Below are 24,368 nucleotides of genomic sequence, written 5' to 3'. Positions count from 1 at the left end.
AATGATAAGCACTAAAGTATATGTTCACTAAAATCATAAAAATGGATAATAAATACTGAGTTAGATAAATCAATTATTTTTAAAGAATATAAAAGTTTAGACAATTAAAAATATATTTTAAATTACTAATGGAAGTGCTTAATTCAAATAATTAAGTTTTTAAATTTTTTTTATAATTTTTGTTAATAAAAACAAATTTATATTTAGAATTATTAAAAAAATACTTAATTCATATATAGCTAATTATTTTTAAATAAATTATTGGTAGTTCTTAATTTTATAAAAAAAATATAAAAATGTATATCATGAATAAAGTGCATATGACGTTTAATTGATCGAATTTATATATTCCCAATGAGAAAAACATATAAACATTACAATAAACTTTTCAAAAAAAAAAAAAAAGAAAGTAATTATTAGGGTTTTCTCACGTATATAGCATTTACTCCGAACCTCCATTCGCCATTTATCCTCTTAATTTAAAACATCAAACAGAAGAACAGACCGTTTTCTTCTTCTTCGTCCTCTTTGTAGAAACCAATCAAACATCTGATCGGCAATACTTGGGACAAACCCCCACCCAGTCATTTTGATCAGATGCCTCCAAGGAAGCGAGCTCCTGGTCCCCGGTCCAAACGCGGTTCTAGGGCCTCTGCCGAACTCACCGTTCCAAACCCCGTCTCATCTGACGAACCCTATCCTCCGGCAACCGCCGACTCGGAAATTCCTACCATGGACAACTCACGCTCAGATATCAGCCCAAAAACAGCAGCATTGGAGGTGGTACCGTTACCGCCACCTACACCGCCGGAACTTCCGGAACTCGAATATCGAAACGCGCGATTGATCGACAGCGACAAAACAATCGGTGAGGGTGACGACAACGATAAACCGAAAGTTGACGAGGTCGCAGTTCCGGAGCGGGTTCAAGATGGAATTGTTGGTTCGATGGGTGTGGAGATGGCGGGCTGCGAGGGAAGTGAGGGCGCTGAGAAGGATTGGAATAAGGAGAGTGTTGTGATGGAGGATTCGACGTCGGTGAAGAAGAGGAAGAAGGTGGTGAAAGTGGTGAAGAAGGTGGTGAAGAAAGTGGTGAGGAAGAAAGTGGTGCGGAAGGATAGGGCGGGTAATCTGGAGGGAGAACAGGAATTCCAGACACCGGAGCTTTCAAATGTAGAGGGAACGCTCACTGGGAACGCTGATGGGGGGCTCGAAGAAGCTTCAATGGAAGTTGGGAGTCCCGGCCTCAATGCTTCTGTTGCGGTGGCGGGAGCTTCTGCAACAGAAGGAGATGGAAATGTGAATGGAACTGAGGAAGGTGATGGGAAAAACGGAGATTTTGAGACTGAAATTCTACTTGGAGACGAGAAGAATGGGTTGAGTGTCTCCGTTGAAGAGCAGAGAGGTACGGATGGTGGTGAGATTGAGGAATCCGGAGGGGAGAAGGAAGTTTCTGGAGCTAGGATTGCATTGGGTGGTGGAAGTGACAAGCTTGGAGTCAATGATGAAGTAACGGGAGAAGAGACCAAAGTAGGTTTAGCTGACGGGTCTGAAAATTTCAAGGTGGGTGTTGGAAATGATGAGGGACTGAACCAAGAGAAGGAGAAGACAGTGGAAGGTAGCTCGATGGAGGGCTTTGAGAAAGGTAGTAGAGAAATAGCCTTGAGTGGGGAACTTGAAGCGCTTGAACGAAGAAAGAGGAGGAACACTGAGATTTTCGTTGGTGGGTTGGACAGGAATACCAAAGAGGAAGATATCCGGAAAGTATTTAAACAAATGGGTGAAATTATACAGGTGAGGTTGGTAATTGATGCAAACTCCGGGAGGAACAAGGGTTTCGGTTTTGTACGCTATGCTTCTGCAGCAGATGCTAGAAGGGCCTTGGAGAAATATGAAAAAGTGGAGGTGAGTTGATTTCTGGTTTAGCTTATGTTTTCTCTCCTTTACGTGCATCATTATAGAAACAAATGACTATATTGCTAACCAACCAATAGTCTTTTGTTGCACCAATTTGTTTTAAAAAAAATAAATTAAAACCTAGTTGAACTAGATTACTTAGGCCATTGCTATGTTTGTGGCATCATTGCACTGAGAGATTGATGAACTGAGGCTCCTAAGGAACAGACTAACTGTACATTTGCTGCTCAAGTTATTGTAAGAAGGATTTGTTCTCATCTGCTTTAGGTTATGAGACCTGCTTTCTCCACATTTTTCCAAAAAATATTGTTCTAATCAGTCAGTCAAGCAATTATTCTGCATGTGACTGAGGCTTAGTCGAGTAATTCAGTTGTGGCATGAAATATCTAGCTGAGATGTGTTTGCTAAAAGCCAAATATGCAGTGTTATTGCTTGTTATAGGGTCAAAGGAATAAAGCATCCCTGCTAATAGTAATTACTTTTTTTAGTCAAACAACTAACATGGGTCACCTATGTTCAAAAAACAAACAACTTGCATGATGGAATTGAACAAGAAGAGAAGAAGATGCCAAGGAACACTAGGTTCCCAAATGAGAGCTCAAACTTCTAAAAGACTTTTTTGAGAAAAATATGGCCAAAGGTAAGGCCAGGGTGACAAACATTTAACCACATGAATGAGTCCACCAACTTCCAAACTGCTATCAATCATAAGGACGTTAGTTGTTTCAAGAGGTTGAGGTGAGAAAGATGTCTCTGTCTTGCCTATTTGAACAATGTGGTACTGGGGATAGCTGGTCATTTTCGGGAATCTATTGCAGAGACTCAAGGGAGGAAAAAGATAGATTGTGGGATGAGCTTCAAATGTGTAAAGTGAAATAGGGTGGGAGATGGGTGATAGGGGGAGACTTCAACATAATCCTGCACAGTAGGGAGAGGTCCGGTGGGCACACTAATCATGGGGAGATTGAGGAGTTTAGGGAATGGGTGGACAAACTTGATTTGGTGGATATCCCTCTTATGGGGAGTAGATGGACATGGTCCAACACAAGGAATAATCTCGCATGGTCGAGAATCGACCAGTTTTTGATTTCTAATATTTCGCTCATGCAACTTGCAGGGTTTAACCAAAATGTGTTGCATCGGCCAATCTCGGACCATTTCCTTCTGTGTATTGTCCCGGATGGTATCTTTTGGGGACTGGGTCCGTTTAGATTGGATAACAAATGGATTAAGGTGGAGGAGTTCAGGAATTTGGTGGAAAAGGTGTAGAAGCAGGGTAGTGTGGAAGGTACGACCAGTTTTATTTTTGCCTCCAAATTAAAGGCATTGAAAACTGAAATTAAATAGTGGGCTAGGGAGGAGGGGTGTAAGACCAAGATAATGATCAGTGAAAACTTAAAGGAGTTGGCTGACTTGGATACTTTTCAGATGGAGGGGCTGTTATGTGAGAGGGGTAGGGAGAGAAGAGTTGCATTAAAAAGGATATAGCTGCTGATATGAGTTTGGAAGCTATTTTCTGGAGGCAAAAAGCTAGAGAGAAATGGTTAAAAGGGGGAGATAGAAATACTAAATACTTCGATAGCATGACAAATTATAGAAGGAAAAACAACTATGTGGAGGAGCTCAGTATTAGTGGTGAGACTGTTAGGGCAATACTGTGATGAGGCAGAAAGTAATGTCATTTTCCAACAGCTGTATAAGGAAGATGAGGACCGAAGACCAAGATTGGATGATCTACCATTTAGACAGCTCAAAGCAGAGAGCAAGGAGGGGCTGGAGGTTCCTTTTACGTAGGAGGAAGTTATAGAATGCTTGGGTGAATGTAATGGAGATAAGGCTCCAGGGTCTGATGGATTTAATATGAAGTTTTTTCAGGAGTTTTGGGCTGTGATAAAAGATGATCTGATGGTTGTTTTCAATGATTTTTACAGAACCTGACCCTTTGTTTATTCCATTAATGCAACTTTTTTGGCGATCATTCCTAAGGTTGTTGGTGCAAAAAACATCAACGATTTCAGACTGATTAGCCTTGTAGGAAGTATTTATAAACTAATTTCCAAGCTTTTGGCTAAAAGAATGTCCAAGGTCTTGCAAGAGGTTATTAGGGAGAATCAAAACGCTTTTGTGAAAGGTAGACAAATCCTTGATGTGGTTATGGTTGCCAATGTGACGGTTGATGATTTGTTGGGGCGAAAAAAAGAAGGCATTATTTGTAAAATCGACATGGAGAAGACCTACGATCATATGTATAGGGATTTTGTTATTTACATGCTTGAGATGAGGAGGAAATGGGTTAAGATTTGTATATCAACGACTCCTTTTGCTGTGATGGTGAATGGTGGTCCATCATCTTTCTTTAAGCCCCCAAGAGGCCTTTGTCAAGGGGACCCAATTTCACCTATTTTGTTTCTCACAATTACAAAAGCCTTTAGTAGGTTTATGGAGAGGGCCGATGAACTTAACATGGTGAGGGGTCTCTTCGTGGTTGTTGGAGATTCTACGATGAAGGTTTCACATTTATTTTTCGCAGATGATGTTCTCATTTTCTGTGAACCGGACTTATCCTCGCTGCTGCATTTGAGGTGTATTCTGATTTGTTTTCAACTGGTTTTCGGATTGAGAATCAATATGAAAAAGACATAAATGGTTAGAATTGGTCATAGGAGGGATGAGATGGTGTTGGCTGGGGTGTAAGATTATTACTTTGCTAATCAAATATCTTGGGCTACTTCTTGGAGCGAGATTCAAAAATACTAACACTTGGGACCCAATAGTGAAAATGTTTGAGAAGAGGCTTATGGGTTGGAGGAGAAATTTTCTATCAAAAAGGAGGTAGACTTACCTTGATCAAAAGCACCTTAGCTAATTTACCAATATGCTAGCTTTCTATCTTAACAATTTCGGTTAACATTGCGACAAAACTTGAAAGGATCCAATGTAGATTCATTTGGGGTGATGAAGAGTGGAATAAAAAATATCATTTAGTGAAGTGGAAGGAAGTGAAGAAACCCATATATGGCAGAGGGCTCGGGTTAAGATCTATTGTGGAGTTGAATTATGTGCTTTATGGTAAATGGTTGTGGGGGTTTATTAGCGAGGAAGGAAAATTATGGAGGAAAGTGGTGGAGGCTAGATGGGGTGATTGGGAGCAGGATGGGGGGAGAAGAGGGAAGTATAAACCGTATGGGGTGAGTTTGTGGAAGAAAATAAGTGTGGGCTGCAGCCGGTTTATGGAGTGTATTAGGTGGCAGCTGGGTAATGGTGGGGGATGACTTTTGGCAGGATGAGTGGTTGGGTGACTCCAAGTTGAAAGATAGATTTCCAACAATTTTTGCTATAGCATGTGAGGGGGATATCTTGGTGGAGAAGGCCGTTTGGGAATGATGGAAGGGGCAATGGTTGGAGCGTACAGGTTAAAAGAAATTTGAAGGATTGGGAAGTGGATGAATGCAACAACTTGCCCATTTATTTGGCAGATATAAAGTTGGGGGACCGTAGGGATCGGAGGATATGGAAGCCGGATTAGAAAATGGGTTTTTCATTGAAATCTTACTACGATTACCTATCCAAGAGAGACGGAGATGCTGGTATGACAGTACCATTTAAGTAGATTTGGAGGTCCAAAGCTCCCTCAAGAATGACTTTCTTTGCTTGGGAAACTTTAAGAGAAAGTATTTTGACAATTGATATGCTGAGGTGAAGATGCAACATTTTATTTAATAGGTGCTAGATGTGCAAAGCTGATGAGGAATCTTGCAATGATATTTTACTTGGTTGCCCTATCGTGTACAACATTTGGACCACTGTTATGGGCTTATAGGGATGAATTGGGTCGTGGTAGGTAATGTAAGCAAAGAGTTGTGGGCATGGACAAGTATATGTGGAAAAAAAACATTTTTAGTTTTGCTTACCTTTTTTTGAGTAGAGTGGAGGGAAAGAAATGTAAGAGCTTTTGAGAGAATAAAAATTGACTTTGTAAACATCAGGGATAGATAGATTCACACTTTTGGTTCTATTTTGTTAGGTCACGACATTATGAAATGGAAAGATATTGGGATAATCATTGACCACTTGATTGATATGTAATTACTTTATATATGGGCGGTATCTCCTTGGTACCTATGTTCATGACAATACTCTTATGTTTTATTAAAAAAAAAAGAATCTTCTCAAAATAATTTGAAGGAAAGTACTTGTTTTTGAGGGTAGCTTTCATCTCATTCCACAATTCAATGGCCGGCTGTCTTGATTTCATCAATCCTACACTACTATGCTTTTGTGAGCCCAAGGAGCTTCGTACTTTTGGTATTGTCCTTATAATCTTGAGGTTAAACATGTCTCCAATCAATTGTCACTGCTTGTGCAACTAGAAGATTTTTAGCAGTTTTTCCAGTCTATAGTGTTCTTTCTTGTGCACCGCAATGCATTAAATAACTCCACAAGTGATGTAATTGAGTTTTGAAGTCCATATACCTTGGAACTCAAAATTATGTTGGTCTTGTTAAAGAGTGTTGAGATTTTCATTGAGTTCTGTATCAGTCACCATTTTTAGTTTGAAACTAATGAGGGTCAAAAAACAAAAAAGGAAAGGCTTGAACCAATTTGGGTGAACCAATCTGGTTAAATCGAGATCAATTGGTCAAAACGTAAAGATTTTTGCAAAGCCCATATTGGTAGACATGCATGTCGCCAATGCACCAATGTATGGTAATTGAGTGTTGAGGTTCTGACTGGCAAATCGTCCGAAGGTAGGAATTCTAGACCAGGGAATACTGCTTCAATATTGTGGTGGAGAAGGTGGTTTAGTGATGAGAAAATATTTTCAAATAATAAAGTCTCTGGTTGGTTCATTTCCCATTCAATTTGTTATTTCGAGCATCAGTGTTGGTACCTTTTTTATTAGTGCTGGTATGCATAATATGTTGCTTCTAGTTTTGAGTTATTCCTGTTTCTACTTAAAATTTCTCAGGGGTGAGAGTAACTCTACACAGAAAACCATCTTAAGAATTATGAATATCAAGGCTAGAATTGAGAGTGAAGACCCTGAATTAGTTAGTAATTGACTGAGAAATAAACCAAATGGCCCGTTAACAGCATTGGGGATCCCAAAATTTTTTGACTGGTTGTATCTAAATCCAAGTTAGTCTCCAGCAATTCCAATCTTTAGGCTGTCAATTTATAGTCCTTTAGCTAAATTCTTGTACCTTTTACGGTATTCTTATGATATTTGAGGTGCCTACGGTTCATTTTTTGATATTATTACTGTTTGATGCAATAATTAGTCTGAAATTTAGTGGAATACTAGCGAATATGTGCTTGCTTTTTCTTTTTTTCTCTGATGTCAAATATACTCCAAGTGCAATATATCTTTCCTTTTATACCGTGAATGTGCTATATTGATGTATTGCTGATGTTGCACAAGTTTCAGATGAAGCTTTCTAATATCGCGAACATATAAATTTCACATTACACTTCCTAAAATTGAGAAGATACTTAGTTCGTCTGAATGAATTTAATGCTTTTACTGTAATTATCATGACTTTTAACTTCTTTCAACTTTTATTGTTGAACTTAAAATGAAGATTTGTGGGAAGCTGTGTACCACTTCTCCAGTTGAGGGCAATGACACCATCTTTCTTGGTAACATTGACAGGAAGTGGAAAAATGAAGATGTAAGATATTTCATTCATATTGATATTCCAAAAAATTATTTACATATGAACAATGTAACTCAAAAAATATTGTTGTCTGGGCAGGTCCTTGAACTGTTGCAAAAGATTGGAATTCTGAGAATAGATAAAGTGACAGTTATGGTCGATCCTAGAAATGTTCAACGTAATCGTGGGTTTGCATTTTTGGAGCTTGAAACAAAAAAAGATGCTAAAAGTACTTACAAAATACTTAAAAAATTGGAATCTTCAGGCAAGCTCTACAATATTAAGGTTGATTGGGCCCAACCATTGAGTGAGCCAGATGAAGAAGAAATGCTGAAGGTCTGTCCCTTAGGCTACTGAATTGATGTTTTGGAACAGTCACAGGAAGTTCGTTAATCTTCTTTGTCCCCTAAAAATTAATTGCTTTTTTCATTTCTTTTTTTTAAAGAAATCAATATTTATGGCCAATTTTTGATGTTTTCCAAGTTGTTCATCGTATATCCTAAGTTTACATACTGTTCTTATTTTATTGTAGGTGAAATCTGTTTATGTGGAGTACCTGCCTTCTTCGTGGGATGAGAAAAAAGTGAGAAATCATTTTGAAAAGTATGGGCAGATTGAAAGTGTTGTTCTATCACAAAATTTACATTCTTCAAGGAGAACTGATTTTGCCTTTATTAACTTCACCACCCGTGGGGCTGCTCTCGCATGCATTGATGCATTGAATGATAAGCCATTGAGCATCGGAACATCCAAGGTTTTGAATTTTGTTATGAAAGTTATATTCAATTCAGCTAGTTTCTTTTCTTCTTTTGTGTAAAATGATATATCATTTTGATTGCTTAGCTAAAGCTGAAAGTATCGCTTGCAAAACCGATGCCTAAGAGCAGGCCAAATAAGAATCCCACCAATTTCACCAATAAGGAAATGGCCCAACGAGAATCGAGGAAAATTCCATGTAAGTGTCTATATTCTGCTGCAAATTATTATGGTTAAGAAAATTGTTTATTATCCATGTCAAATCAATAACTTATTTTTTCTCCTCTTAATATAGATTCTGTACACCAAAATGAATCTCAAACGAAGATCTCATCTAGAAGGCGTTTGGATGATGGTAAATATGGTGATAGGGTGTCTGGTGTACATACAGAACTAGTGCGACTTTATGGGCAACAAGATTCTATGAGGGAAATGCAAGGAAGGTTAAATATAGGTATGTCTTTCACTTTGTACTCCACATTATATGCTACTATATTATATAGGTGGACTTCATCCTATCTAGGATGTTATTATGGCACTAAGAGCTAACTTGCCTTTGGGAAGTGAAAAATGCCTAAAAGGTTCTTAGCAATGTGGTAAATCACTTGGAGTTCAGGTATCATGTTTGTGGTTGGTGCAGTAATTATGTTGGTGAAATCATATGAAATGAAGGGAACTAGTCAAAGTTCAATGTGGCAAAAGACCAGTCCTTTTGGTGTTTCATTCATTTCTTTCACCTATATAAAAGGACTAGGTTGAAAAAGAATAATTTGTTCTGTTATTGGCGTGAAGTATTAGTGAGTATATCCTCAAGAATTCCTTAATATTTGACAAGAGAAAAGGTTTCATGTTTAGGGAATCAAGCTGATTCACTTCAAATTTTGAGAGTATTTTTCCATGACATTTATTTATAACTGAGGGGCAAAGGAAACAACTGCCTTGTTTAACTGAACAACTTCAGTTTTCAAGAGTATCTTCCATGATAGAAAGTATTGAAATGTCTAGGATCTTTCTCTCTCTAAATTTTCTCTCTCTAAACTCTCTTTAAATCCTTTGCCTGTAATGGCTACTTCTGGCCGATTTAGGCCAACCAAGCGGGTCTACTGTTATGAGCTCGCTCGGTAGACGGTATCTCTTCATCGAGAATAAATCATTCGATTTGATAAGTGAAGGAAGAAATGCGGAATGCTTGCGGATCTACAAAAATGGGAGAGGTTTCAAGAGATTGATATTCCTTGAACGAGATGAGTTTAGACGGATCCTGGAAGGACTTAATGAGTTTTGGTGGAGTAGAAAGCCGATAAGTTGGGTGAAACACCTGGTGAAAAACAACTATGAGCTGTGGCTTGCACATGGAAAGAAGAGAAGAGGAGATTTTCTTGCATTGACGGTTCATAGTGGTCGGAGCACGAAGTGGATTCTCTTTTCGCTCAGAGTCCAATTGAAGGGATGGTGGAAATTGGTGGTGGTTGCGCACGAACTCACAAATGATCAACGAACCGTGAACTATGAAATCTGGGTCCTCAACTTCTATGCCAAACGCAAAACACCTGGATTCCTCTTGGAACGTCACTATGAAATGTCCTCACTGTGCTACCTTGATTCCGTTCAACGTTGGATTTGGGAATTTCTAGTCCTATGCGGCGGCCCTACGCTTTGCAGGGGAAAGAAGGATTCGGGTAGGGCAGTTGGATCCAAATATGAAAACAGGCAGCATTGACTTGGCTGATCAGACCCGAAAAAAGGAGGGAAAAAAGAGGAATTTTAGACCTAAGAAAATGGGCAGTAAAGATGGGTTGTATGGAAAGGAAAACCCGGTAGTTTGGGGCCAAGAAAAAACCGAAAAAACCATAAAAAGCTGGCCGTCGATAAAGAAGAAGAAGATCACTTGGAAGGAAAAGGAAAAATGGTCCGCTGATCTAATAAGGAGAGGTATAGAAGCTTTGGGGCCGGGTTCACCTAGTGGTCCAGAGCGGAGCACTTTTAACCTGTCTCGAGGAGAACCCTCTGGCACAAAAGGAAGCCTCGACGTGTCTGGTTGTCCCGGACGTCTTGATGATGGCTTGATCATATGCGATCAGACATAGAAAGTGGAAAATGCAGGTGTGTCGGACAACAAAATAAGTAATGGGAGATTGAAGAAGTGTGAAGATGATGATTTTTGGTCAGTAACCTCATCGGAAAAAGAGGTAAGTTTTGATGATTTCTCTTTGTTTGACCCTCCTTCGTGACGACTTTCTAGACAAGGATATGCAAATGGTGCTGGTTGAAGAGGATGGTCAGGCATTAGCAATAATCCCTAATGAAGAAATTGAAGATATTCTAAAATTAAGCCTAGAAGGGATAAATGTGGTGGATGGAGTTGAAGATGGCTGTTATGTTTGGGTAATGCAAAACATTCAGAAGTTTAGTAAAACAATGAGAATTTCTCTTGAAGGTATGGAATCCATTTCCTTGCTATTTTTCTTTGAAGTGGAAAAAAAGAAAATGATGGCAAAAACAAAGGGAGAATCTAGCTTAAAAGAGAAGAAAAAATAGAATGGCTATATCCCTAGAGAGTTAAAGAGATTGAAATCCTCTATTAACTATGATGGTAAAAGGGAGGAGGAGAGGATGAGTGAGGAATTGAGTTTGTTACATCAATGATAGGAAAGATTGTATGTTGGAATGTTAGGGGCATAAACAACTAATGTAAAAGGGTTGGCGTTAGAGGTTGCTTTCGAAAATGAAATCCTTTAGTCGTCTGTTTACAGGAAACCAAAATTGATAATTACATTGAGAAAGTGGTTAAGGGGCTTTAGGGCATCAAAAATTTGGGATGACATGCCATTCCTGCTAAGGATTCAGTTGGTTGTATTATCATCCTGTGAAATGAAGACTATGTGAATTGCGAGATTGTCATTAAAGGGAAATGCTCGGTCTCATGTCTATTTAGGAATTGTAGAGGTGGACTTATTTGGACATTCACAGGAGTTTACTGCAGAGGAAGTAGGGAGGAAAAGAATATAATTTGGAAAGAACCAGATGAGTGTAAAATGAGATGGGGTGGTAACTGGATTGTTGGTGGTGACTTTAACATGGTCTTAAGGAAGGGGGAACGTAATGAAAACAACAACTCGACTTCTGAGATGGAAGAATTCAAAGATGAGGTGTACAAACTTGAGGTTATTGATCTCCTTCTATCTGGAGGTGAGTGGACTTTATCTAATCAAAGGAGTAGCTCGAGGATTGACAGATTTTTGGTGTCGGCAGGCTTTATGACTCAACTTGTTTGGGTCTTTCAAAAGCCTTTACCCCAGCTCACTTCCGGTCATTTCCCTATATACTTGATTGTTGATGGTGTCCAATGGGGTCCCGTCCTTTTTAGATTTGACAATAAGTGGTTAGGGAATGATTGTTTTCGCTCCATGGTTGAAGAAAAATGAAAAACTTATGAATTCAGGGGGTACGCAAGCTTCAGGGTTGCTTCTAAGTTTAGAGAACTGAAAAATGATATCAAAGGTTGATCTAAGATTGAGAGGGAGAAGAAAGTGGCCCCCTTATAGAAGAGATTGTAACTTCATTGATGAAATCTAGTGTGGGGATAGGATGGTCTCGGGTAATGAGGAGTTAAGGGAGGCGGCCAGACAATACTTATTAATGCTTTACAATGAGGAGGCTTGCACTCGGCTTACCCTTGATGGCATGCAGTTCAAAAGAATCTCCGATGAAAATTCCATTATATTGGAGGAGGAATTCTCTTTGGAAGAAGAAGGCTGCTTAAAATCTTGTAACGACAATAAAGCTCCCGATCCCGATGGTTTCAATATGAAATTCCTTCAAACCTTTTGGTACTTATTGAAAAATGATGTGATGGGTGTTTCTAAGGACTTCTATAAAACTGGTAAGTTTGTTAGATCTCTAAACTCCACATTCATTACCTTCATCCCAAAGAAAAGGAATCTTAAAGAGTTCAATATTTTAGACCTATAAGTTTAGTGAGATGCATCTATAAATCGATAGCTAAAGTACTGGTTAAGAGACTTTCTAGGGTGCTTGGCAAGGTGATTGGGGAGTGTCAGCACGCCTTTGTGGAAGGCTGACAGATTCTTGATGCTGTAATGGCTGCTAACGAATCCGTGGATGACCTTATGGCTAGGGGTATGGACGATCTGTTGTGTAAATTGGACATGGAGAAAGCATATGACCATGTCAATTGGAACTTTGTGGGTTACATGCTGTATAGGTTTGGATTTGGGCAAAGATGGGAAGGCTGGATGAAACACTGCATGTCCACCTCTTCTTTTGCGGTGCTTGTCAATGATGGACCATCCAAATTCTTTAGCGCATCCAGAAGCTTATGACAGGGTGACCCCCTTGTCCCCATTATTGTTTATCATTGTCATGGAAGTTCTAAATGGTCTATTAACCTGAGCTGTTGACCTTCAACTTGTGAGTGGGATCGAGGTGGGTAAAAGGGATCATTCGGTTTAGGTGTCACACCTATTCTTTGCGGATGATACGCTAATATTTTGCCAACCGGATGTGAGATGCTTGCTGAATCTGAGATGTGTTCTCCTGTGTTTTCAGGCTGTTTTCGGTTTAAAAATCAATCTTGGTAAGTCTGAAATGCCCAGGATTGGTAGGAATGTGATATAAATTTATTTGGTAGGATGTTAGAGTGTAAAATGGTTAAGTTTTCCATGAAGCACTTGGGAATACTTTTGGGGGTTAAGTATTATAAAGGCACTACTTCTTGGGAGCTGATACTGGAATTATTTGAAAAGAGACTTGCTGGGCGAAAGCGTTACTTCCTTTCGAAGGGTGGTAGATATACCTTAATCAAAAGCACAATAGCCAACCTTCCTATCTATTATCTTTCTATTCTTACGATACCGGTAAAGGTGGCTAAGAAATTAGAATCAATTCAATGTCGCTTTCTTTGAGGCGATGATGATGAGAAACACAAGTACCACTTGGTAAAGTGAGAGGACATCAAAATACCCAACTGTTTGGGTGGACTTGACATTAAATCTATGGTGAAAATAAACGATGCTCTCTTTGGCAAATGGTTGTGGAAGTACATGAATGAGAATAATAGGTTGTGGAGGCTCGATGGGGGGACCCCAATTCGATCTCGAGAAGTAAACTCACAACCTCGCATGGCAGAGGCTTATGGCGGAAGATCTTAACTCAATTGCCTCAGTTCAGCCTATGCTCAAGATGGAAACTGGAGAGAGGTAATAAAATCAAATTTTGGACTGACGATTGGATGGAGGGAGGTAGTCTAAAAAATTGTTTTCCGAGAATTTTTCCTATCGCTCAATTTGGGAACATGCTCATTGAAGATGTGTACCAACGGTCAAATGACAATATAAATTGGTTCATAAATGTTGTAAGAAACTTAAACGACTGGAAAATTTGTGATTATGCGGATAGATTTTATCATCACAACAAATCTCTCTAACTCTTGGCAAATTTGTTTGGAAATGAGAGAAGTGTGAGAGATTTTCGATTAGATCCTACTACAATTTCTTAACGAAGGATCTTATGGTGGTTCATCGAAACTTTCCTTACAAGTAAATCTAGAAAACTAAAGTCCCTCCGAGGGTCGCATTCTTTGTTCGGGAAGCCTATTGGGAGAAGATTCTCACAATTGATAAACGTAGAGCTAGAGGATAGATTTTTGTGAACGGGTGTTATATATGTCTGATGGCTGAGGAGTCCTATAATCATCTACAGCTTCGATGCCCTGTGGCTCATGACTCATAGTGTATGATTTATGGTTTGTTGGAGATTCATTGGGTCGTGGTGGGTTCTATCTACGAGTAAATTTGGACTTGGGATTGGTTATATGTAAAAAACAATATTGTAAACATTATTTCATTAACTATTTTTTGGGTTATATCAAAAGAGCGGAATTTGAGAGCTTTTGAGGACAAAGTTAGCTGTTCATATAGCATTAGAGATAAATGGATGCATTCTTTTAGGACCATCTTGTCAAATCATGACATTATTAGTGATGTAGATTTTGAAAATGTCATTGATATTCTAATTTGTAAATCTTTTATACATGGGTGGTACCCTCGTTTTGGTACTCTGTTAATATAATACTTAACACGTTTTATTTAAAAAAAAAAAAAGAGTATATTCCATGATATGTATATTTGTAATGAAAAGCAGACTGACAGCTATTGAAATTGATAAAAACTAGATTCAAGTGTTTAGTTAAACAAAATCAAACTACAACTCCACTGCGATATTCTAAATGAAATTCTGTAGGCAATTCATAAATTTATGAAATTTAGTGGACAAACTATGAAAATAGGTTGATATGCATATGCAATTGTTAGTGCATGCGAACCAGGTTAAACATTTTTTCCTAACTTGGGCTTTGCTTAAACAAATAGATAATTTTTATGGAATTCTTCATTTTAAGAGCAAAGCCATCTGATGGCCCTAATGTTTGATTCATGAGTGTTGCAGCTTGGATTGCATTTAATTGTTTGCATATGCTTATGTCAGTTGATGCAAGACTGCTATATGCTGGAAAAAGGCAGTAGAGCAGGTCCTACAAAAGAAGAAAATGGCTTTTTTCTGTAGGCATGAAGTCTGTTTGGTTTTTAGTTTTAGGCTTAATTAGGAATTAGATGTTAATTAGCTAAGGAGTTATTTAAGAATAAAACGTTTTTTTTTTTGGGATAAAAAGTATATTACGTTTCATTATGTACAAACACCAAGAGGGTGCAAACCTATGGACAAAATTATTTACATATCAGTAAGGATATCAATTAGTTCTCGTAACTTTTCCATGAATTACAACGGTTGATCCATAACCGAAAAACTCAAGGTTTGGAATCATCTCTCCGGAATTTTATTAATACCTTCTTCCATCCCATTTAAAACTTTTCAAGGGTTATAAGTGCCAAATGTTTTCTCTGCTCGGTTAGTCCCTTCCATGTCCGTAACCATCCTTTACAATACTTGCCTTAGTGCAGTTGACTCCAAGGATCCCATACGCCATGGGCAATAAACTATGTGCAATGGGGCACCAAAGTAGAATATGGTTGCAAGTCTTCTCTCTGCCCTCCTGGATAGCAACACCAGTTTACCATGATCTTCTCTTTCTTTTCAGCTTATGGATGGTGAAAATACATCTATGACCTGTTTATTTTCTCTATATGCATCCTCAATAAGCATGTTCTTCGATTGAGCAAGGACATATATCTTCGGGAACTATCTCTTGAAGCCACCTCCATCTACTCACTCATCCAACCAAAACCAGATTCTATTACCCCTGCCTAATCTCTAACTAGCACATTCCTGGATTTTATACCGGTCCATCTGAATTCTTCTCCAAAGCCCCAATCCATGCAGTCACACATCTCCAACCCTAACCACTCCCCCCACCCAAACCAATGAACAAGTCTCCCCCACCGGGCCCCAATTACACGCTTCCACAATCTATCCTCCTCCTTCATAAACCTCCACATCCATTTGCCTTGAAGTGCCATGTCCATCTCAATGAGAGATCTCAAACCTAAATCGCCTTGTTTAAGAGGTAATTTTACATCCTTCTACTTTACCAAGTGATATCTCCTTCTCCCCTCATTGTCACCCTAAAGAAACCTGGATTAGATAGCTTCCAAACGCCTTGCAATTTTCACCAGGATCATCAGTGTAGATAGGTAATGGATGGGAAGGTTGGTTAACGTGGTTTTTGTTAACGTCAACCTACCTCCCCTAGATAGGAAATAGCTCTTCCATCCTGTTAATCTTCTCTCAAATAGCTCAATCACAGGTTCCGATGTTCTAGTGTCTTTATATTTAGCCCCAAGTGGTACACCCAAGTACTTGATTAGAAGATTGAGAGCTTTGCATTCCATCACTCCAGCAAGATGATCCTCATCTTTCTTATCACCAATTCTCACCAATTTTGATTTCTTCAAGTTGATATTGAGACCCGATACTGCTTGGAAACACAAAAGGACACACCTTAGATTTAGAGCATCTTCTCCTCCTGTTGGCAAAAGATCAATGTGAACTTGAATTATGCAATTGTAAAGAGAGCGAAGAAGGTAATGATATTACTTCAACTCCCAACCAACAACTCAAGTTTGGCCAATCCAAGCTGTTATTAGCCATGGAGAGAGTTATAGCAACTTTAAAATGGGTAATGCACGAAGAGGAATGGACCCAATGCTATCACAATATTCGATCATGGAGTCAAGTAGCCATGGAGAGGTTGCATTAGTGAAATGATGCAAAATAATTTATGCCTAAACAGATAAGCAATGATAATATTTTAAATGTAAAACTATTATACTATATATGAGTCCATTATTATAGTTTAGTAACTTTAGGATTTTATTTTTATTAGTATTAAGTTTTTGATTATTTTAATTTTTTTTTTTTGTATTAGGATTAGCATTTCTAATTTTTTTGGGGTACATTTGGCTGGATTTTGGTTTTGACTTTTGTGTTTCAAAGTATTTCTGCAACGAAATGAATTAAATTTAAAGTGTTTTTGGTAAAAGTCAAAGTCAAAATTTGCTTTTAATAGGTTTAATTATGAGAGTTAAAATGGTAATGTTTAAAAAATGACTTTGACTTTTAATAAAAATTTACATTTAAAATTTCAAAAGCAGTAAATATGCTTATTTTCAACCAGAACAACTCTATCTAGAAAGAGCTAGAAAAGGTGACATCCCTATCATCAACAATTGTCTCTGAAGCCCATGAAACTTAAAAATGTTCTCAAAGAATATGTGAGCAACATTGAGACGAATTTATGAATGAGAGAGGCAAAAAATGAGCATATTTGGAGAAACAATTAACCAGAACAAATTTACCACGGGAATTCATTAGCCGTCAAATGAAATCCGTATAAATATTTGCCCAAATTTGAAGTCAAACAGGAAGAGGTTGGAAAGATCTGGCTGGACGCAAATGGTTGGTTTTATGTTGCTGGCACATTAAACACTCCTGAATATAGTCTTGAATCATTCACTTCATGCCTTGCCTATTAAAAATATCTGCCAGGATCCTTGTCAAAGTGTATTTAAATCCTTCATGACAATGGGAATGAATGGCAGATATAGTAGTAGAAACGAGGGTCCAAGGTCATGGTAGATAAATTCGATTTTTGGAAGCAAATCAAGCCATCCTCATAAGTCCAAGGAGGAGAAAGAGAACCTTATTGAATCTGTTGGGAAAGTGAATAAAGATCTGGAGAGGTAGAAATTTCTTGCTGAAAAGAATCAGAGAAAATCAGCTGTGGCATTGAAATTTCTTGAAGCAACATGTCCTCATTGCGGCAGTGGAAAAAGCATCAGCGGCAACGTTCTCTCAGCTTGCCTTACTAATTTATCAGTAAAAGTAAACTAAGAATTTATCAAGAAAAAATGTCTTTTTAGGATACCCAAATCTAGGAAATCAAAGTTTCTGTCTATCGAGCATTAGTCATAGGTTGTAAAGGCTGGAAGTAAAACAAACAAGCTTCGAGATTGCTGTAAGGTTTACTATTAATAGACTTGTGACTAGATTACATACCCGGACCTGATCAATTTCTTGGCTTGCTTCTAACTCTATTTCAATATTTCAGATTAGATTAGAAGATAGAGAATTAGTGGAGGAAGTAAGTGCAAGATGGTAGTGGAGAAATTTCTAAATAGATATTGCTAAAGTTCCAATAATCCCCTTCTGTAACTTGATTACTATGATTTAAAAATGAATATCCTTGAGTACCTTCTTGGCACTCAATGGAGATGAAAGTGGTAGCTCTTGGGGGAGTGAAAGAGTGAAAGGAAGTTCAGTAAGTAATCATCAGAATTTGAACTTAGGAATATGGATTCTAATTGATTACCTTGTGATTACTATGTTTGACCCCTTGGATTTTATTTTTCTTTCTGTTGTTTTTTTCCCCTTTTCTCCCCTCTCATTCGGGCATGGATATTATCATTCTCTAATATTATGTTTTCTACATGTGCAGGCTCTACCTATTCAGATTATTCTTACTCATCTGGAATGAAGCGACCATTTCATGCACTGGTAAGTTTGCCATATTGACTTCTTGGCAAATTCTTTGAGAGCTACATCTCCTTAACAATTGTCTGGGTTTTCATCATTAATGCAGGATGGTGATCCGTATCGTACATATCCCAGAGAGTATCTTGATCCTCATTGGGAAAGTTCTTTTCCGGTTGGAAGCCCCAGGTGCCTCTAATCATTGTTTTATTTCTGTTCTCTTGACTAATTTAGCAGTATCATTCTTATCCAACTTAAATTTACTTATGCATGATCCAGTTAGCTGCTGTTTTGCATTTGTCTTGGTGTGTCTGTAGAAATTTATTTTACAGTTGCATATATTTGTTGTTGATGGTCATAGCATAAAACAGGGGAAACTGTTGCAGTTAGGAATTAAATATGCAAGTTTCACATATTCCTGGGGTCCAAAACTGCAGGCACAAACTTATGTGAGTTAATTGTCTAGTCGTTACCTAAGCATAGACTAAGGGCGGGGACGATATGTACAATGATGAAGATTGTCATTTGTCAGAGAAGCTTTTGCTTTGAAGGCATTTAAAATTTCCCACTAGTACAGTTTTTTCTTTTTCATTTTGATTTTTACAATGATATGCTCCCATATTACCTTTGTTATTTGCATGTATAGTTACTATTTATTAATGCTCCGAGCACAAAGTAAGAGCATTACTTGCACAGATCTAAGTGATTCTGGCACATAATACCAGAATTGGAATGTGCAGTGTGAAGTCTGTTCCTTTGTCACCACGTGATCAAGCTTTTGAATTGAAGGACTTCTAAAATTTCTCACTGTTTTAGAGTGTGTTTCTTTAATCTAAAGTCATAACTTTTTACTCTATATACAGTTATAAGATTGTTAATGCCCCTGGTTGAGGGTGCTTTTGCAACTGCAAAGAGATTGTAAATGTAATATTATCAGAATATAAAAATAAAATATATTATTTTTAAGATAGTGATAATTTGTAAAATACATTGATAAGATAAAACAGAAGAAGCAAAAGAAGAAAAAAGTACTGTATAACATTAAGTTTTTTAGCCTAGCTGTTTGTAAGGTTGCACAATGGGAGGGCCTGAAGTATATACAGATTTTGCCAGCTAGGCAGCATGATACTGCTCAACAGGGCTTGTCGAGTATTTGCCTCTGATTGCTAGATTCAAGGACACAAGTATTTGAAATATAATTATTAAAAAGGACGAGAGAAGAGTGGAAGAATTACCTCCTTAAAGGTGCATGCTCTCATCGTAGCACTCTACCAAATTTGCCAATCTGCTTTTCTTTTCTCTGTCCTCTCTAGTGTTAAGAGGCTGGGAACTCAATGTTGTTCCCTTTTGGCTACATTGAAAATCAGAGGCATTTATCACCTTGTGTTTGGAGATGTTTTGAAGAGACCATTTGCTTTAGAGGACCTTGGCATGAGATCTATTATGGCTATGAACAAGTTGTTATTCACTAAATGACCCTGGAAGTTCATGTATTACAGAAACAGCTTGTGGAGAAAGGTGATTATCACAAGGTATGGTGTGGAAGGTAGGCGTGGAGGACGAATCAGAGTGTAGAAAGATATGGTATTATCCTATGGTTAAGCGGATTAGTAAGGATGGGAGTTCTTTTCCTCATTTGACGCTCTTTAGGCCTGGCACTGGCCAGAGATTGAGTTTCTAGGCTGTCCATTTATTTGGTAAGAGATCTCTAGAAGAAAGGTCTAACCATCTTGCGACTTTCACCTTGATGTTTGTGATCATCCCCATATGGCCTTTCACTAAAAATGGTCTATTCTATGTAAGCTCTTTCTACTGTAACGTTCTTTACCAAGCTGAGGCTGCCTTTAGATTCTCTTGGAAGCGGGTTTTGTAGAAACAAAATGTAACCTTTCATTGCTTTTTCCTGGGAAGGTGCTTGGGGTAGAATCCTCACTTTCGATGATTCAAGTGGTCTGCTGTCAGACCACTGGGCACTGGATCATGTGCAACCAGGTTGCCTCGGTTAACAATGGGGGGAAGATTGTAGGGAGGAATTGGGGTTAAAAGAAAATAGAATAGAGGACGGGGTTAAAAGAAAATAGAATAGAGGAAGAGGTAACAGAGAAGAATAGAATGCTGAGAGATGATGGAATAATTCTAGATATTTTCATTACTATTCTTGGTACAGGGTACAGGGTACAGGGTACAGGAATATATGAACCAGAAATAGCTGGCCCAGAGCAGCAGGTACAATATTGCAGAATGTACATAACGACCCTGCTATTGAAGGCAGAAAAGGAAATTGCAGAAATCAAATATTTAGCTATTTAACTAATCTTAACCAACTCTTATTTTCCCGCTTGATCATGACCTGAGTGAGTTACTTTCATTGTAAATGAATGCCCTATTCGTTTGCAAGAGGGTAATCTCCTATCTATCTCCTCTGGTGTGATGAGGTTGAAGGTTATGTCATTTAGCCCTATATCTTCTTAATTCTTCTTGGCTGGCTTGTGTTTCTATAGTGGATGAATTATGGGTATGGGATGGTTTTAGAGCTTGCAAATCTGGAAGAAGCTCATATCCCTTATCCATTGGCTATCTATCATATGGGTTATTAGGAAATAAAGAAACAATAGGTTTTTCTAAAGGCATTATGTTACCTTTTTCTTCTATTAGGTCATTGTTCAATGCTCATCATCTTAAATTTGGAGAGAATCTTATTTTTTTGGTACTATGTCAGACCTATCTTGTACGTTGGTGACAACCTTTGGTGCCTTATTTTTAATGTTCATTATTTTTCTCTCTGAAAAAAGAAAAATAAAACAAGGCTGGCAAGCAGTCATATCTGGCTAGACCAGGTCGCCCATAGGACACTGATTAACCATTGGTCAACACCTTGGGGGTGAAGGAGATATAAATACTTGTCAAGAGGAGAGATTTTTTCAAAGGGCTTCCTTGTCTTTTTTTTTTTTAAAAAGTCTGATGTTTGATAAGTTGCAATGCTGCACCTGTCTGTATGCTCCACAAAATGACCCCTTCTCTTTTGCATGCTATGCACTTGGTATATAATGTGTCCTTATGGCTAGCATCTGCTAGAGTACTCGTATCGGATCTAGATGTATTGCAGTAAAGGCCCTTCAAAATTGTTCAATGCTACTTTTGTACACTAGTCTTTAGTATACTTTTGACAATCTTTTACTAATATTGTCAGATTCAGTTCACAAACTAATTTTTTTCCGTCATGCATCTTACAAATAGCAATGATTTTTCTTTATTCTTTAGTTACAGTGGAGTTTCCCAAGATTTTGGAATGACTTCTCAGCCCTATAATTGGAGGCAAAGTGCAAGTTATGGTTCTAGTCATACATCAGGTAAAGCTCATATATCACATTGACCATGATGGTAGTTCATCTCAAATTTTGATGTCTTTTTTTTCCGGTTTGGTGATTTGTCAGGCTATAGATATGCAAATTATGGAGATAGATTACAGGTATGGAAATGTTTGATTAGATACTTATATTTAATTTAGAAATAGTTGGGCTTGCTCTATGTTGCTTTTGCGTGGGTTTATGCTCGTCTTCTTAATGTGTGTGTTTATACAATGAATGTAAGCAGAGCTCAGTACAAATCCTTATACTTCACCAGTGACTTTAATTATATTACCTAATATCCACTAAGCACATAGTATGTGTTGCTTCTTTTTAGTATCAGATGATAGTGATGTTAGAATCATGAAACACTTGCAATTTGGACATTGTTATACTGCAACTTAATTCACATAGTATATGCTGAAAATATTAGACTCATTTTCTTCTAAGTTTCTGTTCTAAATGATAGTAATTGAAGATACTTTTTCGGGTAGATGAGCTTAAAAACCTGTCTTCTGTACTAAGTGTGATTGGCTTAGAAGGAATTGCACATTAGTTGCCAGTTCTGGATTTATTTGCCCTTTTGATGTGGGACAAAGATAGGTTGAGCACAAAGCTTTTAAAAGATTAACCTGATAAAACGAGAGATGCCAGATCCAATATCAACTCGGATTGCTCAATAATTGTGACTAAACAATCATAGTGGTATGAAGAGAAAAATAAACTCTTGTTTTTCTAAATGAAAAGTGAAGAGAAAAATAAACTAATCAATTCAAAAACCTATAATCTGACAATAGTTGAACATTATCCTAAATAAGAAAAAAAAAACTATAACAATAATTAGCTGATACTTATTTCAAAGAAATAATAAGTTGATACTTAATATTCTAACTAAAGTAATTAGCCTTAGTAATATATAAGTCATAGTTACATAAATATTTCTTAAAATATTAGTGGACTTAAATCTAGGGTCTGCATTACTGCACATCTTCCCAGTGCCATAAATACTTATTGCTGTTTTTGTTCCATCATATCTAACATTTAATATTGAAATTAAACGATATTTCTCCTTTCTGTTATTTTTAGTTGGTCCCCATATTTCTTCCTGTTAATGTATTTATATTACTTTAATTATTCATAGAAATGCAATGTTCTTACTGGCCTTGTAAATGGATTTTCCTGGCAGTGGGAAGATGCTCCCAACCTTGGTAATACTCACCTGCCGTACAGATGTAAGTAGCATATGCATTGTCCCATCTCTAGAACTTGTCTACGTTGTAACTTTATTATATTCTAATATCCATCATTAGCTGCATAACATATCCTAAATAATAATTATCAAAATGGTATTTTCTTAAGAAGTATTATAAGTAATCTCTATCCCTGCTAAGATAAAAAAGAGTCCAGCTCCATGTAAATGTTTATTCCTAAGATAGATAGCAAAGCTCCATCTAAATTAATGTTATTTTTTTTGAGGCAGTATTTACTCTTCCACTTTCCTCCACTACATCAGTATACCTAACTCCCTTCAGAAGAATATTAAGATGTTCTTAACTATGTGTTTGCATTTTATGCTTTCCATTTTAATTAGGAACTGATGCCCTGAGATCCATTGGAAAATTTTGTACGGTGACAAAAATCACAGTTTGCTGGTCCCAATGCCATTTTTCATCTGGGATCTGTAGCTTGCAAGTCAGGAATGTAGAAGTATCTGCAATATGAAAAAAAAGAAAAGAATAAACTGAATGAAGCATTTGTATTGACGTTATGTTAGGTCATTAACATGGTTACTTTTAATTTTCAGTTCATAGAAGCCTGCCCTATTGGTTAGAGGACGACCTTTTTTAATCCATAGCCTTCACCCCATGTAGGTGCTAATAGGATCCAATCTTAAGTGCACAAACAAATTTACTAATTGAGCTAACTGGTTTAAGTGTGAGCGTGCTTGCTGCAGTTCTTTATCCTTTCACATGCATTGATGGAATTTCCAGATTCCATTTCTTTGGAACAAATGGAAATCATTGCAAATTTTTACTGGAAATTAAATTTATATTTTTTGTCAATTTATCTGTTCCAGATATAGACTAGTTTACTGCACTTATTACTTAACCGCCACATGTTTTTCAGCCTAATTCTTTTGTCAATATTACCAGATTGAAATAGAGATTCTTCTGGTTGGACAGCTCTACTGGACTGAAAGTTTTGATCCAAGTGCAACGGCAGCTTGTATTTTTCGGATGTAGTACCTAGCTAGTTGCTGAGGTTACTTGTTTGCAGATTCAACGTGAACTGTAAATATATGGATTTGTTGTCTTTGCTTCTCCTTTTCTCCGAGAAATGTCCTTTTTGCTTCTCTAGTTACTAATTATGAGATTCATTAGTATTTTCCTTGATCTATCTCCCTCCGTTTAATTATTTGATGTTGCATATGCTTGACATGCAGGATAAAACAAAAACATAGAGAAACCTTAACTTTTGTAACTTCTGTGTCTTCTTGTCTGTGTTTTGTCCATTTTTTATTTTTTATTTTTATTCCTTCATCATCTTGGAAAATCCCTATTAAATCTTTTGATTATAGAGGATTTTTCAAATATATTGAGTATTCGAGAAAGAAGTTGGGAGAAAATATATAATTGTGGTGTGAGAGTTTAAATGAAGACAACATACACAACATAGGAATGAGGTT

General features: G+C 37.4%; 1 protein-coding gene across 3 annotated transcripts; it reads left to right on the top strand.

Moving 5' to 3' along the window:
• The first annotated feature begins 461 nt into the window (after nucleotides 1-461).
• Nucleotides 462-24,163, top strand: LOC110814940 (uncharacterized). Of its 3 annotated transcripts, none has more exons than XM_088206730.1 (12): nucleotides 462-1,905; nucleotides 7,500-7,589; nucleotides 7,674-7,910; nucleotides 8,107-8,328; nucleotides 8,418-8,529; nucleotides 8,626-8,784; nucleotides 18,301-18,359; nucleotides 18,445-18,524; nucleotides 21,603-21,685; nucleotides 21,770-21,804; nucleotides 22,869-22,914; nucleotides 23,836-24,163. In XM_088206730.1, exons 1-12 carry the CDS (start codon nucleotides 598-600, stop codon nucleotides 23,838-23,840), a joined length of 2,436 nt encoding a protein of 811 aa, XP_088062856.1. In that variant the 5' UTR covers nucleotides 462-597; the 3' UTR covers nucleotides 23,841-24,163. The 3 variants fall into 3 exon arrangements, with proteins under 3 accessions (XP_088062856.1, XP_088062855.1, XP_088062857.1); XM_088206729.1 differs by having other exon boundaries at nucleotides 21,597-21,685; XM_088206731.1 differs by lacking the exons at nucleotides 7,500-7,589; nucleotides 7,674-7,910 and having other exon boundaries at nucleotides 21,597-21,685.
• Nucleotides 24,164-24,368: the final 205 nt, after the last annotated feature.

Source organism: Carica papaya, chromosome 6 (genome assembly GCF_054855325.1).
Source record: "Carica papaya isolate Zhongbai chromosome 6, ASM5485532v1, whole genome shotgun sequence".
NCBI lineage: Eukaryota > Viridiplantae > Streptophyta > Magnoliopsida > Brassicales > Caricaceae > Carica > Carica papaya.
Note: the sequence above shows the minus strand (reverse complement) of the source record. Positions and strands in the feature narration are given on the sequence as shown.